Source organism: Vicugna pacos, chromosome 2, assembly GCF_048564905.1.
Source record: "Vicugna pacos chromosome 2, VicPac4, whole genome shotgun sequence".
NCBI classification, from domain to species: domain Eukaryota; kingdom Metazoa; phylum Chordata; class Mammalia; order Artiodactyla; family Camelidae; genus Vicugna; species Vicugna pacos.
Genome location: NC_132988.1, coordinates 83795438 through 83816340, shown reverse-complemented (window position 1 = coordinate 83816340; position 20903 = coordinate 83795438). Strand labels below are relative to the sequence as shown.

The 20903-nt window shown below is 42.7% G+C and overlaps 1 protein-coding gene across 1 annotated transcript; it reads left to right on the top strand.

The window, feature by feature from the left end:
* The first annotated feature begins 6195 nt into the window (after nt 1–6195).
* SRD5A3 (steroid 5 alpha-reductase 3) lies at nt 6196–20775 on the top strand. The gene is made up of 5 exons (XM_072943648.1): nt 6196–6512; nt 13091–13233; nt 15065–15262; nt 17915–18049; nt 18938–20775. The coding sequence occupies exons 1-5, from the start codon at nt 6292–6294 to the stop codon at nt 19195–19197; spliced, it is 957 nt and encodes a 318-aa protein (XP_072799749.1). The 5' UTR covers nt 6196–6291; the 3' UTR covers nt 19198–20775.
* The last annotated feature ends 128 nt before the right edge of the window (nt 20776–20903 follow it).

The following is a 20903-nucleotide window of genomic DNA, read 5'->3' as shown; positions in this document are numbered from 1 at the left end:
ACTTCACTTAATCCTTTTTTTTTTTTGATGCTCTTCCTTTCTTTATGTAGATCCAAGTTTCTGACTTACATTGTTTTCCTTCTCTTTAAAGAATTTCTTTTAACATTTCTTGCCAGGTAGGTCTACTGCTGACAAATACTCACAATTTTTGTTTGTCTGAGAAAGACTTTATTTCTCTTTCACTCTTGAAGAAGAAACTTATGAATTATTTGAATTAAATGTTGTATATGGTATTAGGTAAGGGTCAAGAATATATATTTTTCTTATGTGGATGGCCAATTGCTCCAGCACTGTTTATTGAGAAGACCTTTTTCTTCACTGTGTTGCAAGGGACCTTCATCATAAATCAAGTAATCAATATATGTTGGTCTATTATGGGATCACTTTTATTTCACAAATCTATGTATCCTTACACCAATACTACACCTAATTCTAATTACTATAGTTTTATATTAAGTCTTGAAATATGACCACTTAAACCCTCTTTTCCTTTTTTCAATTTTCTCTTGGGCTTTTTTAAGGTCCTTTATTTTCTATATATATTTTAGATTCATCTTACCAATTTCCACAAAATTCTTGCTGGGATTTCAACTGTAGCTATGTTGAATAATTAGATGAATAGAAGAGAAATTAACATCTTAACAACACTGAATTTTCCAAAAGAGAAAAATGATCTGTTTCTCCATTTATCATATTTATTTATTTTTCTCAAGCTCACATGGAACATTCACTAAAATAAACCACATTCTGGGGCGTAAAACACCCCTTAACAAATTTTTTAACTGGGAATCATACAATGTCTGCTCTCAGATCACAGCAGAATTAAGCCAGAAATCAATAACAAAAAGATAACTGGAAATTTTCAAAATACGTGGATATTAAACAAAACACTTCTAAATAAAACATGGGTCAAAGAAGAAATCTCAAGGAAACTTTTAAAATATTTTGCACTAAGTGAAAATGAAAACACAGCTTGTCAAAATTTGTGGGAAGCAGCAAACCCAGTGCATAGAAGGAAATTTATAGCATTGGATGTATATGTTCGAAAAAAGGAAAGATCTAAAATCAATAATCTATGTTTCCACCTTAGAAAACTAGAAAAAGAACAGCAAATTAAGCCCAAAGTAAGCAGAAGGAAAGAAATAATAAGAATTAGAGCAGAAATCATTGAAATTGAAAACAGGAAATCAACAGAGAAAATTAACAAAATCAAAAGCTTGTTCTTTGAAAAAACTAATAAAACTGATAAGCCTCTAGCCAGGCTAAAAAGAGAGAGAATACAAACTACTAATATCAGACATCAAAGAGCAGACATCTCAACAGAGCCCATGGACATTAGCAAGATAATAAACAAGTATATGAGAGCTGTCTACACTTTCTGATCATTCTTCTATAAACCTAAAACTGCTCTAAAATAAAATTAAGTCTATTAATTAAGAGGAAAAAAAACCCCTAAGACATGTCTTATCAGCAAGGTTGAGCATGGAAGGGTGAGGAGAAGCAGATTATTATCTTAATGGGTGGGGACTAAGGCACATGGTAACAAAAAGTGCTTGTGCTTGAAAAACATATTGCATGAATAAATATGATTTCCAAGTAAGGTTACATTCTGAGGTACTGAGGGGTAGAACTTCAACATAATAAATCTTTGTAGGACCCAACCCACAACATGGGGGATGGAACGGAAGGCATAAGACAAAGCTGGACCTTAGGGAAGGAAAGGCATCGACCTAGAGCTGCTGAGAGCAAACAGGCCAAGGGAATGAAGGGGAAGCCATGGCCCAGGCTCAGTTATGGGGTAATAAAGACAAAGTGGAACTTGAAGACTCAGACAGAATGCTGATGAGAGCTAGGTGGGGAGGAGCAGGCCCAACAGCTGTGCCAGGATTTATATTAGGGCTGGCTCAGGATTGAGTGGCAAAAGGAGGTAAGGACAGGAGTGGCCATCAATATAACCACAGATGCATAGAGCGCCCCCATGAACGATCTTTACTGGGAAGTAGGTATTCAGATCACCTTCTGAGAGTGAAAGGTGAGAGGGCAAAGTGCCAGGGGATTTGGATGGAGAAGATTGTGAAGACCCAACGCAGGATGATGGCCTCGGAATTTGACAAAAAGCAAATGAAAGGACCGTCAGGTGGCTTGGCGTGTCCCATGAATTCAGGTCATGAACCCATCCTGCTCTGTAGCTCTGATAGAAAGTGGGTGGTTGGGTCCACACAGGGTTGGGGGCTTGCAAGGCTACTGCAAGAGAAAACCAGGAATGAGCACTGGGGTGTGTGTGTGGAGTGGGAAGTATAAAAAAGCACCAAGGGAGCATGAATTCAGGCTGGAAAGAAAAAGAAGCAAAGCATCCGCATCTCAGAAGCATTCACTCCTCACTCCCCACTGCCAGAGTTTTCCTTTAGGCCACAACCAAACTTTCACAGACGCTTCTACCTGCTCTCCTGCCTTTCGCCTTGCCCGGGCCCTGATCCCATTCACTCTCCACCCTGCTGTCAGAATAAGCTGAAAAGTCTAATCATGCTACTCCTTTGTTTAAAATTCAATCACTGCCATGGACCAAATATAAGCAGATGCAGTGTGTTGTACATCAAGGTGACAGCAGACATAGGATGCTGTACACCTAGGTCTTCTGTTCAACCAGGGAAGCCAAATCACGTAGACAAAGAAGCAGCGGCATCAAATCGGAGAAGCCTGCAGCTGATGTCAACACTCTACCTGCTTGCAAAGTGTGAACAAAGATAACTTTCTACAGAGTGGGATTTGATGCACCACCACCACCATCACCACCAAAATAGGACCTTGCTGGTGCCGCTTCCTTGGTCTAAAAGGTTCTCTTTCCCTTTTTTCTCTTCATCTACTAGGAACTCTCACCATTCTTCAAGATCTAACTTCCTTCACTGACCACCCCAGTTAGAAATGACCTATCCACCCATTTAGCCCTTATTCTCTTCTTCATTGTGGTTATTTTTTCAAAGGTACATGAAATAAGCATTTCTGAACATCTGTGTGACAGGTGGTGTGTGAGGTGCTTTCATTTAGATCAATCTTATTGGATCTCTTTCAGGAAGACTGTCTCATGCCCACTGTACAGATGAAGAAAATGCAGAGAGATGCAAACACTTGTTGAGGACCTATTCTGTGCACAGAGCTTTCCATACAGAATTTCACTCAACCATCACAGCAGCCCATGAGATGGCTTCTATCTTAGAGGCGACCGTAAATTACTCAGCTGATTGTTAAGTAGCAGAGCCATCAGTCTAACCCAAGTGTGTCTGCCTCCGAAGCCCCTGGGCTTTTCACTCTGATACAGTGTTCAGGGAGCCTATGATCTCGGCCCTGTGGACCCCTCCCCATAGCTTATTGTATGAAACTTTACACACAGTAGAGGCTCAGTAAATTTGTTCACTCATCCATGCATTCATTCAGTCATTCCATAGATATATACTGAGTACCTTTGTGTTCCAGGAGGCACGGGTGTGCTTCTTAAATTAAGAAATGAATGTATATGGCATGGAATGTGGTACCAAGGGCTATGCAGAAATATAAAGGGAGTGTGGGAAGTGGGTAGAGGTTCTGTCTCTGGACTGTCTATTATACCCCACTGTCTATTTGTCTATCTCTGCTTTCACACCACATGGACATACCACTGCATCTCTGTACTAGCCTTGATATCTCATGAAGCAAGTCCTCTAACTTTTCCATCTTCAAGAGAACCTTGGCCATCTTTAGCCCTTCCTACCTCCATATAAACTTTAGAATCAGCTTCTTAAGTTCCACTAAAAGCTGGGGTTTGATTGGAATTACATTTATTCCATAAATCAGCTTGGGGAGATTTGTCATTTTAACTATCCTGAGACTTCCAATCTGTGAGCTTAGTATATCTCTCCTTTAAAATGTCTTCTTTGAAAAATTGTGCTCTACACTAGAATTTGACACAACATTGTAAAATGACTATATACTCAATAAAAAATGTTTAAAAAAGCCTTCTTTAATATCAGTAACATTTTATTTTATTTGAAGACTTCATACCTTTTATTAGATTTAATCCTAGACACATAATAGTTTATTGCCATTGAAATGGTATCTTTAAAACATTATTTTCAGTTTGTTACTGGAAAATAGAAATGATCAATATTTAGAAACTGGTTTTTGTATCCAGCAACCTTACCAAACTCTATTAGTTCTAATATCTTGTCTGTAGACTCTACTGGAGTTTTATATTATCTTCAAGTAATGACAGCTTGTTTCTTAGTTTGCAGTCCTTAGACCTCATTTCTTTTTATTTACTGAACTGGCTAGGGCCTTCAGGAAAACACAGACTCCAAAGGTGACTGAATTTAGTTTCACAGTGTGAAGGTAGAGCCAACCGGATTTGCTGACAGATTGTATTTGGGCTGTGAGAGCAAGGGAGGAATCAAGGTTGAGTTCAAGGTTTTGGGCCTGAACACTTAGAAAAATGGCACTGTCATTTACTGTAGGCCAGGCCAGAGGTTGGTTGATTATACAGTGCTGGTAATTAAATGAAGGAAGACAAAAACTGATTGCTACTTATTGACAATGATGTTTCTAACAGACTTTAGCCTGGTTTTGCACTTTTGAAATAACACAGCCTAGTAAGGATTTAAACATTAACAAATGCTCTCAAGTGGATCCAACTTGGGGTTTCCTATTCAGCCACTGCCCTCTGCAGGGGGCTTGGCTGAGTATGAGCTGTGCACTTCGATTAAAATCCAAACCAAAAAATGGGATAAGTTTATCTTCCCTGTTTCTATACACACACACACACACACATGAAAACACAAAAACACACCTTGTTTTGCAATCTTTACCCAGGTCAGGTAACTACAAAAAAACTTCCAACCCAGGAAGCTTGGTCCCTGCAATGCACTTCCAGGTAGCTCATCTGGAAAGATGTCATGGAAAGGCCAGCTGCATTTCTATGGGGTTAACCTAAGCACAGTGAAGAAACAATGAAGGGGGCAACCCCTGCAGATGAGACCCTGGGTCATTACAAAGAGACCTCATTGTTCCTGCTGGAAAAACAAGATGACCATCCTTTAGCACGTAGCTCTCAGGTAATTTGTAAAACCTGATGTCCTTGCATAAAGAAGCAAAACTTCAAGAAATTGGCACATTTAACAATCCAAAGGACTGTTCAAGCCACATTAACCTTCGCACCCAGTTCCTTGATGCTTATTCAACACACATGTAGGGTATCTCATTGGGGTAAGGATTGGCGCTCCCCTCCACCACCCCACACCTGCCATCCAAACTTAAGAATGTAAGCTCCAGAAAGGGAGGGATTATCCTGTAAGCCTCTCTGTTCTCAGTGTCCAAAACAATGCCTGTCACATAATAGGCATACAATAATATTTTTTTGAACTGACATTTTCAAGGCTTCAAAAAATATTACTGAAAAGAGTTAAATGTTCACTTGTCCTAACTGAAAATCAACGTTTAAAACTGATGAGTCAAGAAAAACAGCACTGTAACTACAGGGAAGTAAATGTCAGAAGAAACGATGACGGAGTTAAAAACTTTGCCTCTAAGTAGTGGAACTCTAGTAGGGAGACGCCTGCAGTTTTTGAAAGACAATTTTTACCACCTTCATTTCTGTATTTGCAAGTGCTTTGCTGATTTTCTACTTCATGTGTTTAAATTATACACATTCCCAACAACCTAATACAATTACTCATTTTTGTGTATGACCCACTTTCTTTATCCATATACACACATTCATATGAATATAGTTGTTTGCAATCGTAGCTATACATTTTATAGACAGTTTTTTTTCACTTAACCTATAGTTTCAGTTATCATTAACTTTCCGTGTTTCTAGAGTCTTCATAATTATCATTTTAATGGCTTCATGATATTCCAGTGTGTTATTGTACAATAATTTAGCTAAATACCTTAAGGTGGAACATTCTGGATTGTTTCCACTTTTCCATTGAAAATAATGCTGCAGTGTAGACGTGCAGACAAGTTGTCTTGTTCGTTCCGCTTCTTTGAACCATATTGTTGAATTATATTGTGGGGTTCCCTCTGGACACCTCTGACAGACTACGGACAGAGAGCCACTAGCCACCAACAATGTGACCTGGACGCGCGAAGGCGCCCGGCGGGGCGGAGCCTCGGCCCAGTGGGCGGGGCCGAGCGCGTCCCCGCCCCGCGCTGCGTCACCGACGTCCCGCCTGGCTGAGCTCGGTGAGCTGCTCACGAGTGGCGACTGTCCGCCGGCTGGCGGTCCGGGCTCCGGGAGCGCGGACGCCGGGCGCGCCTGCCATGGCTCCCTGGGTGGGGACCGAGCTCTCGGCGCTGAACCCGCTGCGTGCCGTGTGGTTCACACTGGCCGCCGCCTTCCTGCTGACTCTGCTGCTGCAGCTCGTGCCGTCCAGCTTGCTCCCGGGCTGCGCGGTCTTCCAGGACCTGATCCGCTATGGAAAAACCAAGCATGGGGGGCCGCCGCGCCCGGCCGCTTGCCAGGCCTTTGATGTGCCCAAGAGGTAACCGCGCCCCGGGCGCGAGCCCCGTTGCCAAAGGGCGGAGAGCCGGGGGCGCCCGGTTCGGGCAGCCGGCAGGGGGCAGCAGAGGCGGACGCAGGCCCGGCGCGGACCAGCCGGGGAGGCCCGGACCGGTTCCCCGACCGGCGCGAACTAGGCCCGCCCGCCGGCACTGACTTGTCTGCTGCGTAGCCCTGGGGGCGGAATCCCCGGAGTGTCCGGCCACACAGAGGAAGCTGAGCCGCACGCATCCTCGAGGGCACAGGAACATGCACTTGTGGACGCATGTAGCCTTAACTTCGGGGGAAATGACAGCGCTTCCAGATTTAGGCCTGGTCACCAGGCGGCAAGTTAAAGTCTCTTTTGTCCCCATATTCTCTCTTTCTCCTCCCCTGCACTCTAGGGACTCATAATCTAACCTGAGGTCGCCGGAACTCGCTAGAAATGAAAGCAGGCCCTCGGTTCACGCCTCTATGCCCCCTGTTTGTCTCTCCGACCCTCGCAGTCTGGACGGAGGGCGAGACCCTGGTCTCCAACTGGTGCCACCTCCTTGGCCGCACTGACCCTCCTAATCCGCACCTCGTCAGGTGCCCGGAGATGGCATATTTTAGGCAAGCCTGGTCCCTAAGCACCATTTGACTTTGAACAGATATCATAACTAAGCTCAGCGAAAGATTAAATCATTATGGCTTAAGTAGAATTCTTTTAGAAATTGTGAGTCATGTTATAGTTTTTTGTTTGTTTTTACTTTGAATTCAGAACATAGCCGGGAAGAGTCAGCCAGAGACTTCTAGATGGTAGGAATATACCAGTGGCTTTTCTTGGAGATACATCCTCAATTGGCACTTAGGAAGGAGTCTGGAGGAATGTGATAGGGTTTCCGATGTATGGAAACATCTTGGTTATCGCTTAAACCACTCAGGGGCAGCCCCCCAGATCCGCAGACAAGAAGGGGGCTAAGGATAACTTGGCTGCTGGAATGTGGCTTCCCACTTTTGACTGTTGGAGGAAGATTCATCAGGTGTTAACCCTGAGAAGGGAGACCTAGGGTAAAGGGAATGCGGCCATGGGAGAGGGTAGGCTATTCAAAAAGAATGGTTAAACCTCCTATTTCTTAGAGGCTCTTTTTAAACGAAAATTTCCTGTCATCATATTTTTAATCAGGTTTTGATTGCAGTAAGTACTTTTCTACATCATAGCAGGGGGTGTTCCTAGATTGTCATTGTTTTTAATGTTATGAAATGAAGAAAAAGATTATTGCTTTTGAGAGTGTGAATTCTGACATTTATTTTCTGAGTTTTAAAAAAGGTACTAGTGCTTCTGGATTAAAGGGCACATTTCAAATCATTCCCTGCACTCAGCCTGTTACTACTGTAGTCTGTCATTATATGACAGACAAGAAACAGATTTTGTACCTTTCCTTATTCGTTACTACAAAGTTGGTGATCTTTGGGCTTCTTGTAATTTTTACTGTATTATGAAATAATTTACATCGTTTTATTCTTCCAGAATTCTAGAATGGATCCTTCTGTGGGGTTTTGTTTGGCTTTTTTCTGAATTTAAACTGAAACTTCATTTCATGCTAGAGAAGGTACAGCAAATCCAGGCCAATAATGAAAGGCAAAAGTGTCTAGATGCTGTATTTAAATATTTTTCCTTGTTCAAAATTCAGTAGGACTCTTTAAGGTAAAAATAAGCCTATAATTTTTACACTTAGAAATAGGCAGCTGTAAGTCACATTTCTGCACCCAAGAGCGTAGGTGATTTTGTTTGAGATTTTCTTTTTCTCCTAAAGAGGCAAGAATTAAACCTTAAATTAGTTTGTGCAATGTTTGATTCCATTATCCCTGTCCAGTAGGTTTTTTTTTAAATTAAGGTGATGGTTGCTTTTCTTGTTTTCCTTTTGGTTCCTAGAGTTTTGATTTCCCAGAAAGTCTGAATAGATACATGACTTCGAACATGAAGCACAATACTCTTAACTTGTATAGCACATATGGAAGTATTTCTTCTGTTTCTAGTATTTCAAAATGTTACTGAAATATTGCAATTGAATTGAGCTCTAGAAGCAAAGAGAACTGTCCAGACTTTCCCTAATGGGGTTCAGGGGTCCTAACCAGCAGTCCAGGGGATCTGCGCATAGAATTCCAGGCAAATTGGAGTGGAAAAAAGTACATCTTTATTTCACTAACCTCTAACTGAAATTCAGCATTTCCTTAATGATGAATGTAATCAACAAACCACAGTAGAATTAGCAGTACCTGCAATTTTGTGATAATTTTTTTAATATATTAAGAATACTGAAGAGATCTCAAAACATTATTTTCGTCAGTATAAAAATACTGTAGTAGTAGTCTCCATTAGATCTTGTTACTTAATACATTAAGAAGCACATATGTTACTATGGCACAAATGTTCCTTAGTGGTTGTGTTACCTATATTTCAATATAATTGGGTTTCTTTGTAATCCCTATGTATTTTATGCTTGGGAAGGAACCTGTAGCCTGCACCAGACTGTCAAAGGAGTCTACGGAAGGAAAATACTATGAAAACCCTGCTCGAGACCGTAAACCTGTGATGCATTTACATTTGTCTTGTTTGTTGCCATGTCCCTGGCTCAGTGCCTGACAGATAATAAAGTCTTTGATCAGTGTTTTGAGTGAGTCAAAAAAGAGAGATTTGGGGGCTTACTTGCTTTGTTGATTAACATTCTGCTTTCTCTGAGAGTAACTTTGGATGAATTACCTTCCCTTTAGTTCATTTGTTTAACCAGTGTTTGTAGAGTGCTTACTGTGGGCCAGGAGCTTTTCCAGGTTCCTTGGAGCTTTTATTTTTATCAGACAGTAAGTATGTAAACAAACCTGTAAAACATGCAATATAATTTCAGTTGATAATAAGTGCTTCAGAGGAAATCCAGCATGGTTACTTGATCATGAGCAAGATGGGGGTGGGGTGACAGCATTAGAAAGATTGATTGGGAAAGGGCAGGGCAGGAGGTGAGTTCATTTCAGGAGGCCAGGACAGCTGGCCCTCCAGGGCCTCACAGACCATGGTGGAGACTCGATTTTATTGAATGTATGGAAAGTGGCTTTAGAATGGGGAAGGGGGCATGGCATTTGTGATTTATGTTTGAAAGGGTGGATGGAGAAGGCTGGATAAGAGGCTGTTATGGTGGTCCAGGCAGGAGGTGGTGGTGTGGGCTAGAGTGTTAACATAATAGCACCTGTTTGTCATATATGTGGTGATGACATTAAAACACGTAGTACAGGGCTAGGTACCTACTTAGAACTCAGTAACCATTATCTGCCTTTCTTTGTTAATTCCTAACTCCCCTAACTGGTCCTGGGACAAGTTCTGGCAATTAGCATGTGTGTATTAAGTCAGATCGTATCTCCTGGCTCAAAACCATCCAGTGGTTTCCAGCTCATTCACAGGAATTACGAAAGACCCTATACAGTCTGTTCCCCACCACCTCACTGACTTTGTCTCCTATAGTTTGCCCCCCATGTGGCTCCAGTCCAGTTTCCTGGGCTTCCCTGCTAATTCTTTCTCCCACCTCAGGGCCTTTGCACTGCCTGTTCCTTCTATCTGGAAGCTGTTCTCCCAAATAGCCCAGCTGGTTTATGCCCTCATTTCTGCTCAGATATCCTCAGTAAGGAATACCCTATCTATCCTTTTTGAAAGTATGATATTACCATCACCAGCATTCCTTCTTCTCTTTCCAGCATTAGTTTTCTCAGTAGCAGTTACCACCTACTGACATGCTGTAAAATTTGCTTCTCTGTGTAACTGAGTATAAGCTCCATGAGGGCAGGAATTGCTGTCTGTTGTGTTCGTTGCTGTATCCCCAGAGCCTGGAGTGGTCCCTGGCTTATGATAAGCACCAAAATGTGCGTTAAATCAGAAGAGTGCTTGCTGGGTGCCCAGGCCTCTGTTACCATAAGGGTCACCCTGTCCTTGCTCCCAGGGGCTCACTTCAATTAAACAGTGTCCCCCAGGGAGGGGGGAGAAGGAGGGTGTCTGGAATAGAAGGAAGTGAAGTTTTCAGATCTGCTTTTGAGGCTACAGCTGAGTCTTTTAAAAGAGATACAACCTTGAATAAGGAGTAGAACATATTTATTCTAGCGGGAAGTCAGGCAAGCAAAACAAAAGATAGAATGTGCAAGATAATAAGAATAAGAAAAATAATCTGCCTGTGAGTCAAAACCCCATGGCACAAGTAGGGCCCCGCAAGATGTGGCTTAGCAGCTTATATCAAACATACTTCAGTGACTTGGTTGACTTAGGGTTTGTCATATAAATTGGTACAATGTGGGGCCAGAAAAGCAGATTCAGCAGAGTCTAGATTGCATGAAGAGGAGCACAGCTGTGTGATTTAACTTCAGAGTCATCAGGGCTGAGTCTGGAGCCAAACACTGCCACTTAATGCATGACCTTGAATAAGTAACTTAACCTTGAGCCTTCGTTTTCTTATCTGCCACATGATGATAACCACATAAACTTCACAGGAGTGTTGGGAAGATGAAATAATCTTAACTGGTCTCCCCACAACTAGTCTGTTCTCTTACCTAGTTGCCAGAGGGATTTTTTTTTAACTTAAAGAAGAGTGAAATGGATGAGCAATGCTCTTTTTTTGTGTGTGATAAAATATACATGACAACAGTGGTATATGTGGTAAAGTGGTAAAACTTTAACCCTTTTTGAGTATACAATTCAGTGTCTTTAAGTACATTCACGTCGTTGTGCAACCACCATCCATTCCAGAACTTTTCCATCATCCAGAGGGATTTTTGAAACATAAATTATACTTCAAGTCACTCTGTTCAGATGGCTCCCCACCACACTTAATAAAAGCAGTGTCCTTACAGGGCCCTAGAGTGCCTGCCCCTCCTGCCTCGAGCCCTAGCCCTCTCCACACAGATGCCCTTTATTCCTCAGGGCTTCTTGTGGTGGTGGTTTCCTCTGCCTAGAAAACTCTTTCCTCAGAAATTCCCAAGGGTTACTCATTCTAGCCAAGTGTCCCTTCCAGAGGGTCATCCTTGACCACCCATCAGCACGGCCTCCCCTCTGCACTCTGTCCCCTCTCCAGCATGGGGCTAGAGGTCTGCTGAAAGGTAAACTTCACTGAGGCAGGCACCTGATCTGTTTGCTCGCTGCTGAGTCCCTAGCCCCAAGAACATTGCCTAGCACATTGTAAGTGCTCGATAAATGTTTGTTTAATATGAAGTAGGTAAAGTAACTGATCCAGATGTTTCTCCTCAGAAGCCGGCCCTTCCCCTTTCCATGGGAGCCCGCAGGGCAAGGGCTACTAATACTTTGCTCTGTTGACTCAGACCAGACCTGAGCTCAGTTCTAGGAAGTATGTCTTAAGGAAGACCCAGAGAGGCACCCAAAAGCCAGAGGGGAGAATTGATGCTCACGTACGAACTGTGGAGGAAACGAAGCTCTTGAGCCTGGAGATCAGAATTGGGAATAACAGGACGTCTCAGAGAGGACAGACCCAGCGATAGAACTTAGCAACACTAGTAGGGAGAATTGAGTGGGTTGCTGTGGAATGATCATCTTAGATCAGTGTTGTGAAACTGAGTTGTGGGCATGGTTGAGGGTGCTGCGAGTTCTGACAGATACAAGCATATTCTGGATCAACTGGAAGAGGAGTCCCTGAGACTCTGTGCAGGACTCCAGGCCCTCTTACTTCATCACAGATTAACAAGACAAGAAAGAGGCAGGCTTAATATAGCTGTGGTGCACTGAACACTAGAGAAGGCCCGATGACCTCCAGGCACCCTGCAGAGTCAGAGGTTTTGAGTTGATTTGAACAGACAAGTAGTGTAGGTAAAGAGACCTCAAAAGAAGCTGTGTTAGCCCTTTTGCCATATTAGGTGATTTCATTGTGGCAAACAATGTCTTTCACACTAAATTAACATTGCTAATCACTAATTTCAATTTTTATTGGCTTTGTGGTTTTATTTCAGTTGTTATTATGTTGATTTCAAAATAGGTGCTATGCTTGTCTGAGAGCTATACCCATCAGGAGTTGATAGTTTATGAGTTAATATTTGTCATGTTATTATAAAAGTAATTTAAGTCAACACAACTTAGGAAACACTGAATCAGAAGACCTTTAAGGTTTCTTGTAACCCCTAAGAGTCTTACTGTACAAATCTTGTGTAACAGTTCTATGGCTGTTGCAACAACATTACTCAAGATTTAAAAATCTCCCACAGATGTGGCTTGTGTTAGCACAATGTGGGCTGTCTCTGCCAGGCCCTGGGGCCCCCTGTTTTTGAGTCTGAGCCCAGTCTAGTTACCTTAATATGAGAGATACCTAACTGACCCTCCATCTGAGTTTAATAAGATCATTCGTGTTCTTGTTAACCTCAGGAAACTTCTTTTTCCTATGAGTTAATGAGTTCCATCATTTGAAAGGGAATTTTAAAAATCTGTACATCTGCAGGATTCAGGTTCTATTAAAAAGCAAAACTGTACTTGGGGGCAAAAAGTGTAGGGAAACTAAAAATAGTCTTCCTGCAGAATGGCTTAAAGTGGATCTACCCTGTCACCTAACGTGTTTTCCTTCGCAGGTATTTTTCTCACTTCTACATCATCTCAGTGCTGTGGAATGGCTTCCTGCTTTGGAGCCTCACTCAGTCTCTGTTCCTGGGAGCGCCTTTTCCGAACTGGCTTCATGGTTTGCTCAGAATTCTTGGGGCTGCGCAGTTCCGAGGTAACAACTCCCCTGGCCAGTTCCAACCATTGCATCCTGTTCCTGTCTTTCCTACCTGTGGGGAACTGTTCTCAGTGTTTCATAGCCACTCTCAGGTTCCTCGTTGGCAGGGGCTGGGAGGTGGAGGGTGGGGCCAAGAAGGGTTCTACGCAGATCACAGGTGGATTGCCAAGGGGACGGCCCCAAGTCTTCCACTGAGACCATAGCAGAGCTGAGAGTCACCTCTCCGTCCCTGACTTCCCAGCAAGAACTGTGCTGTGGACAGGACTGGCTGCTCCCCCTCTGATATTTTTAGTACTGTTGATAAATTTATGCAGTCTTTACACTTAAGAGGAAAGGCTTTTAGGATCCCTTGGGTTTGCCTTGAAACATTTATCATATATATAGTTCCAACCAAAATGTCTCCAGACTCCAGAAATTTGATAGAAAATTACTTTTTGATCATGGGTTAAAAATGTTTGTTATGCTGTAAGGCTTTGGTTATATAATAAAATTGACTGTAAATAGTTGTTGACCAGATGATTACAAAATAGCCTTTAAATTTGCCTCGCTGTGCCTCAGATAAAAGATACACAGGGCAATTTTTTAAATAAGGAATTGAAGGTGAAAACCGTAAAGCAGCTTCAATTAATGTCAGGCAGCAGAAGAGGGGCAGAATTAGAAACAAATTGTTCTGGTGCTCTCTCTGTCCTTTGTTGCAAACTGCTGGCTGCCTAGGAACAGTCCTTTTCTGAATAACCAGAGGGATTTGTTGCAAAAGATGACAGAAGGACAGAGCTATGCAAATCTGCTTGGGAGGGGAATATACCTCAGCGAACCCCACTTCACCCAGTTAAACTTCATCTCTTCATTTGTTTACTGTGGGGCTGGCTGGGGTTTTATTTGTTTTTTAATTTAAACCTATTCCTGAAGAGTTAGAACTAGATTTTACTATATTTAAAGTAGAAAAGCAGACAAAGCTAATCTACGTGATGGGTGGCTCCGAAGGGCTTACCATTGGGAGGTTTGGGATGGGGGGCGGTGCCTGGAAGGGAGTACAAGGAGGTACTGGTTGTGTTCTGTTTCTTCATCTGGGTGCTGGTCGTATGGGTGGGATGGGCTGGTTTAGTCTGTGAAATTCCATTAGGCTGTATCCTTCTTGTATTTTTACAATGAGTGTATGAGATCACATTTTTTAAAACATCCAGATTTTTATTTTTAAAAAGTTTTAATGAATAAAAATTTATTTTATTCATTTTAAAATCAGCATTTCTTCTGACTTCTTTTAGGGCAGAGAAGCAGATAGGAAGATAGGTCTCAATCCTCACTGTCCCTCAAAGTATAATTTCTTTTTTTTTTTTTTCAACATGGAAAGGAATGCACAGTTCTCCCTGTCTCTGTCCTGTCCCTCTTTCTGCCTTTGTACGTGACTGTGTCTCTTGTGCCCCCTGACCTCAGGGATCCCACCTGGTCCTGGCTCACAGGTCGTACAGGCACTGTTCCTGACCATCTTCGTCTGGCATTAGTGCCAGGGACCAGAGACCGCGGTCGGGCTCTGAGTGCCCAGACCCCGTCCTACTGATGGCCACGTGACCCAGAAGGCTCTTACATCACGAAGCAGACCTGAGTTTGTCCCAGCCGTGTCACTAGCTTACTGTGTAACGTTGAGCCAAATTCCCTGACTTCACTTCCTCACTTCCACTCACTCCCTCATTGCCACAAAAAAGGGAGGTGTTAGACTGGATGACTTCTAGGGCCCCTTCCTAAGTCTGATCTGGTTTAACAGTAAGGAAAGGAGTAACGCTGGATGAGTCCCAGAGAGGTGCTAAGTGCGTTCTGCTCTGAACCGTAGGGGGTGAGCTGGCGCTATCAGCGTTCTTAGTGCTGGCCTTTCTGTGGCTGCACAGCCTACGACGTCTCTTCGAGTGCGTCTACGTCAGCGTCTTCTCCAATGCTGTGATTCACATCGTGCAGTACTGTTTTGGACTGGTCTACTACGTCCTCGTCGGCCTGACTGTGCTGAGCCAAGTGCCAATGGACGGCAGGAACGGTGAGTGGCCGCTGGGGTCTGGTGGCTGAGCCACTGGGCATACGCGAAACTCTGCAGGCGCAGCAGAAGCACTCCCCCAAGCGTTAATGGAAGCTGGTAAGTAGGAGACCTGCCCGATCCACTTTGCATTAGAGGAGTCTGGGCTCTGATTGTAGCTTTACAGAGTCAACATGCCCGAGGGTACCTCGCAGTTATACATCACAGTAACCATAACCGCCAAAACCTGAGAGAGACCGACTGAGCAGCGGTGCCTTCAGTAATGAGAGTGAAGTGCAGAGTCTTCAGGAGGCCCTGCGTGAGGATGGAGAAACGGGATGTGGGGTTTCCCTCAGTGGGGTTGAAGTTGGTCTTCAAGGTCTGGATATTTCCAGTGCTCAGTGAGCTTTCTCCTCAGGTTTGATTCCAGTGTATGTCCTTTCTCTGTTGCTATAGGACAATGCAAGGCCTCCGTGGCTCAAGGAATGACTTTAAAGGACTGCTTATTGACAGTCTTTCTCAATTTGTGAATTATTTATTGGCTCCAGCCAATCAGCCAGGATCTCCCCATCTAATTCCTCTGAGCTTAAGTCAGTCTTTCCTCCCTGAGCTTCCTGGCATCTTGGTGCTGCCCGTGTCACAGTTTGAGCTGTCATTCCTGGAGAGCAGTCCTAGGTTTTCACCAAAAAGAACTTTCCAAAGCACCTTGGTAACCCACTGTCTTGCAACCTGTTAGCATTATACGTCTTTCTTGGCGTTTTCTCTGCTAGCTGGACTCCAACGCCCACCCTACCTCCTATATAAACAGTCAAGGAAAGGCTGCCCAGACAGCCACAAAATAGCTTTTTGACACTTCTTTCCGAAGCTTTCTGAAACTTGTGAATTGCCCACCTGTCCTTCAAGAGATCATCTTCAGTCATTTGGGCAGTATGGGAACTGGTTTCAGGCACTCACTGAGAGAGAACACATGGGGCATTTGCCAGCTGCAGAGTCTGCTAGAAATGATGGGGGCTTGGGAGTCGGATGGGCCTGAGTCTGAATTCTGGCTCATTTAATAACTTCTCTGAGCCTCAGAAACTTTGTCTGGAATTAGGGACAGGTACTAATTTCAGAGGGTGCTGGTTGAAAAGAAAGTATGTCTCCTTGTCTTCAAAGTCTAAAGGGTCTGCCACGAGTCACTTTCCATTACGTTGTTCTGTTATTTTTTTCTTCAGAGTACCATCTCTACCTGAAATTATCTTGGTTGTTGATTTTTTTTTTAACTTGTTTCGTCTCTTGCTACTAGAATGTGAGTTCATGAGGGCTGAGATCTTACCTGACTTATCTACTGCTTTATCCCTCATGAGAGATGCCATGCTTAGTAGACACTCAATAAGTAACTAATGAACAAATGAATAATTAAATACTACACAGTCTAGACGCTCTGTAAATATGAGCCTTCCACCTGCGTCCCCTTTCCTGGATTGTAATCCGAATTTATTCTTACAAATCTCTTCCCTCATAGGTAATTTCTCTGCATTCAGAGTAGGTCAGTTGGCGGTGGCTTGAATGCTCAGACACTTGCTTCAACTTTTGATCCTACAGTGACTTACTCTTAAAGCCCTCTGATTTAAAACTATTTTCATGTTGTCTTTATTTTTAACTTATAAAAATAGAATTATTTAGTTAAGTGGCTAAGCCTAGTAAACATTAAGAGACTACAGTAGATTGTTTATAGAGAGCAAGTTTTTAAAAGAAATTAACATAGGTAGAGTTTGGTGGACTGTCATTAGCTGTCATCAGCTAAGTCCTGCCTCCAGGTTCATAATGGAATAGCTTGATCCTTGGTTCTCTTTCCTGAATCAACCTTGTAGGGGCTCCCTCTGGGCTCCAGAGCCTCAGACTCGTGCCTGTTGTCAATGGACAGCTTTGTTTCTTTAGTTGAGTCCCTGACTAGCCTGACTACTTCCTGATGAACATAGAGAAGTCCTTAATTTGCTCTTCTGACGCCAGTCCTTGGAAGACCTGCCCTCTTCCCATTTTCCTGGTAGCTGGAGAAGAAAGAGGAAGATGATACTTTGAATATTTCTACTCCTGAAACAAAATCTCTGTGACTAGGCTCTCTAATCAGGAAGGGATATCGTTTTGGTTTTTATCTTGCAGTCTACATTCCTCCTCTTTTTGAGAAGCCCCCACCCTTAGCCTTCACTTCCAGTGATTTTCTTCACTGGCTGGAACCAGTCAAGTCAGCATTCAAGGTTCCCCTAGCAACAGCTCAAGGTGAGGTCCTTTAGGACATGTTTTTCTGACAGCAGACTACAAGAAAGAAGACCTAAAACCAGGCTTAGATGAAGATAATAAAGATGCAGAGTAGTCTCACTGCCAAGAGTGCACCACAAGGGAGGGAGACAGAGCTGACCTCTGTGCTTGAGGCACTGGAAGAAGGAGAAAAAGGACGTGTCGGTGTGGAATTCTCTGCCCGGGGCCACTGAAGTGCCCCTGGCCTAAGGAGCACACCTCCTTCCCCCACAGGGCCGGTGTTCTCCCCGTATTTGGGAAATTACATCTGGATGATTTTCTAGTCATAAAGAACGGAATAGGTAGATAAATGTGTTCTACTGACTGTACGATTTTGTAATTCTCCAAGTCTCTGAAATTTTGCAGCGTTGGCTAATAAGATAATTCTTATTTCTGTAGCCTATGTGATAGGGAAAAATCTCCTGATGCAAGCTCGGTGGTTCCATATCCTCGGAATGATAATGTTCATCTGGTCATCTGTCCATCAGTATAAGTGCCACGTCATTCTCGGCAATCTCAGGAAAAATAAAGCAGGTGAGACACCTTCTAAAGCCGCTGCAGGTGGATTTTAGCCCTCAGAAGTTATTTATGCATGTTCCTTCACTCTTTTCTTTCCTGCTCTAAGTAGTTGGCTAATCTATCAAATAGTCATTTTGACAAGAGTCTGGGTGTTGATCCTCCTGTCTGTAAAAGGAGAGCGTTTTACTGGAACGCTCTCTGGCCCCATCCAGCCCTGGCATTCTATGACTATATCCTGTGCCCACGTTTGGGGGCCTACCCTGCATCCATGTGTCTACCCAGCATGTGAGCGCTAGTATACCATCTGAGTTGGTATCATTCCGGCAAAAGCAAAAAAACCTGACTTTTTAGTTAGCTCGTGTTGACTTACCACAGGCACGGTTTTTACTGGGCTTTTGAAATATGAAGCATGGAATAGTACTGTTAACCATTTATCAAGTGCTTATTTTGTGCCAGCCGTGTTCTGAGGGCATTATATGTGGCCTCACAGCACTCACTTGAGGAGGGTACAATCTTATTCTCATTTTACAGATCAAGCATCTGAGGCACAGAGAGGTTAAGCAACTTATCTAAAGTTACACAGTTTATAAATGGTAAAGCTGAGTTTGAACTCAGCCTGAATTTGTAGTCTGGCTCTGGAGTCTGAGCTCTTAGTTACTAGTTTGGAGGACCGTTGAAGAAGCGGGCTTTCCTTCGTGTTTATTTATAGTTGGTTAGTGTAATCTAAGCATGTGACTTTTTAATACCTGGTAGACTGACAGTGGAAGTATGAAGGATAGTGTTTTGCCCAGGTCTGTGACAGCCTTTTCTAAATGAGTTTTTATAAATTATTTGGGGAGGGAAGTGGTAAAACTTTCTTTTGGCAACTTCAAACATTTAGGATATCTTTTTTTTCCATTTCAGGAGTGGTCATCCACTGCAACCACCGAATCCCTTTTGGAGACTGGTTTGAATATGTTTCTTCCCCCAACTATTTAGCAGAGCTCATGATCTACATTTCCATGGCTGTCACCTTTGGATTCCACAACTTAACTTGGTGGCTCGTGGTAACATACGTCTTCTTCAGCCAGGCCCTGTCTGCTTTCCTCAGCCACAAATTCTACAAAAGCAAATTCGTCTCCTACCCAAAGCATAGGAAAGCTTTCCTGCCATTTCTGTTCTAAGATAACCTCAGTCATGAAGAAGGTAAATCAGGTGACAGGTTCAATTCCTAAAGACAAGTCTAGAGACCAAAGTACAGTTTCTGTGGAACTGTTTAAAACTCTCTGTTCCATTTCTGTACCCAAAAGTCTTCACTGAATGAGCAAAGCAATACCTCTCAAGACATTGAGTCTTCAAAGAAGAAATACTTCTGGCAGACCCCAAAGTGCTGTGTCTGCTTTCTGAAATGCGTTATAACACCAACCAAGTGCTAAAAAGTAGATGAGACTTCTCCAAGCTGCTTCAGAAACAAACTAACCAAGACATACAGACAGCTTCAGACGTACACATAAACACACACACACACACACACACACACACACACACACACACAAAGGAAGAGAGAAGGTTAACTGTGAACTATAGAGCAAGAAGTGTAGTGGGTGCTCAGTAAGTGCTTGTTGCATTTCAGTCAAAGCAGAATAGCCTTTAAAAATAACAACAATGTGTAATTGCACACAAGTGGATTCAGGGAAAAATGAGTTTGTTGGAGTTGGTTTATGCTTTTACTTATTGCCACAAAGGCTTCCAGTTATGTAACCATCAGTAATCATCTCCCCCTCAAATCATAGCCTAACAAAAAGTTTGAAACCTCTTTTATTTAATACTTTTTTGACAGCTTTTTCAAGCAAGTACCTTAAAATATTTTTATATTTATGTCTAAAAAGCCTTCATGAGTGGAACTGAGTGACACTCTGGATTGGGTAGTGCTGTAGCCTCATTCATATGTTGTTATTCACATTGGATTAATGTCTGTCTGGGTTTCTTTTAACTAATAGAATGGATCCAAAGATATTTTCAACTAAAGTTTACACTTAAAATAGCCTATGTTAAAGAAAATGCCCATGCAAGTCAAGTGGATATAAATGCATGGTGTGAAAGTAGAAAATAATACCGTAGCCTGAGCATCACAGTAAAAACTGCATATTCATGCAGCATAAGATTTACTGGCTGATTGGCTGAGGTGTTAAATTTGTTCCTTTTATGTAGATGTCTTCTTATAGTGTACTGGGTACTAAGGGTTTGCACTAAGATGTACCATGCTCTGGGGGAAAGAACCTTGTTACTAACCAGGCCCATATGGAATGCAGTCTAAGAATATCCCCCCACCCCCATCCCTGGAGGGGTAAACCAAAGCTGTTAAACAGACCCTTTTAATCTGAGTTGCAATATATGTGTATCAGCGCATATTGTGAAGTTCTTACAATTCTGATGTAGACTTTTCTCCCTCAACAATCAAATACCACTTCCATCAGCTGCTCATTCAAATAAATGACATACTCATTTCATTTAATTATTTAGATTTGCCATCCTCAGGACCAAGACTCAGGAACAAAATTCTCTACACTAGAATTGTGAAGCACTTTACTTTTTGGTCTTAATGTCCACATGAATGGCATAAATGATTTTTAGTAGCATATTATTGGGAGAGAAAAATGTATTTTGCTTTTGCATGCAATTTTATACTAGGTTAGACTAGGAATTTGGCTGCTGTTCTGGAATTTCATTGTACTTTTAATTAAAATAATGATCATCCCCTGTGAAGATTCCTGTTGGGCTGTGAGAGAGTGTTCCCAGCTTGCCTCGCAGTCCCTCACACACTTCTGTCTCCTGCTCTCCCTTCCCCCTCCTTGCCCAAACACTGCATTTTTAGGTGAATACAAAACAA

What these genes read in the sequence shown, in the direction of transcription:
- SRD5A3 (XM_072943648.1), top strand. Translation starts at nt 6,292, where the DNA reads ATGGCTCCCTGGGTGGGGACCGAGCTCTCGGCGCTGAACCCGCTGCGT. An exon ending in TGGGGCTGCGCAGTTCCGAG is followed by an intron (nt 13,234 to 15,064) that starts GTAACAACTCCC and finishes TCTGAACCGTAG; the next exon opens with GGGGTGAGCTGGCGCTATCA. An exon ending in GCCAATGGACGGCAGGAACG is followed by an intron (nt 15,263 to 17,914) that starts GTGAGTGGCCGC and finishes TTATTTCTGTAG; the next exon opens with CCTATGTGATAGGGAAAAAT.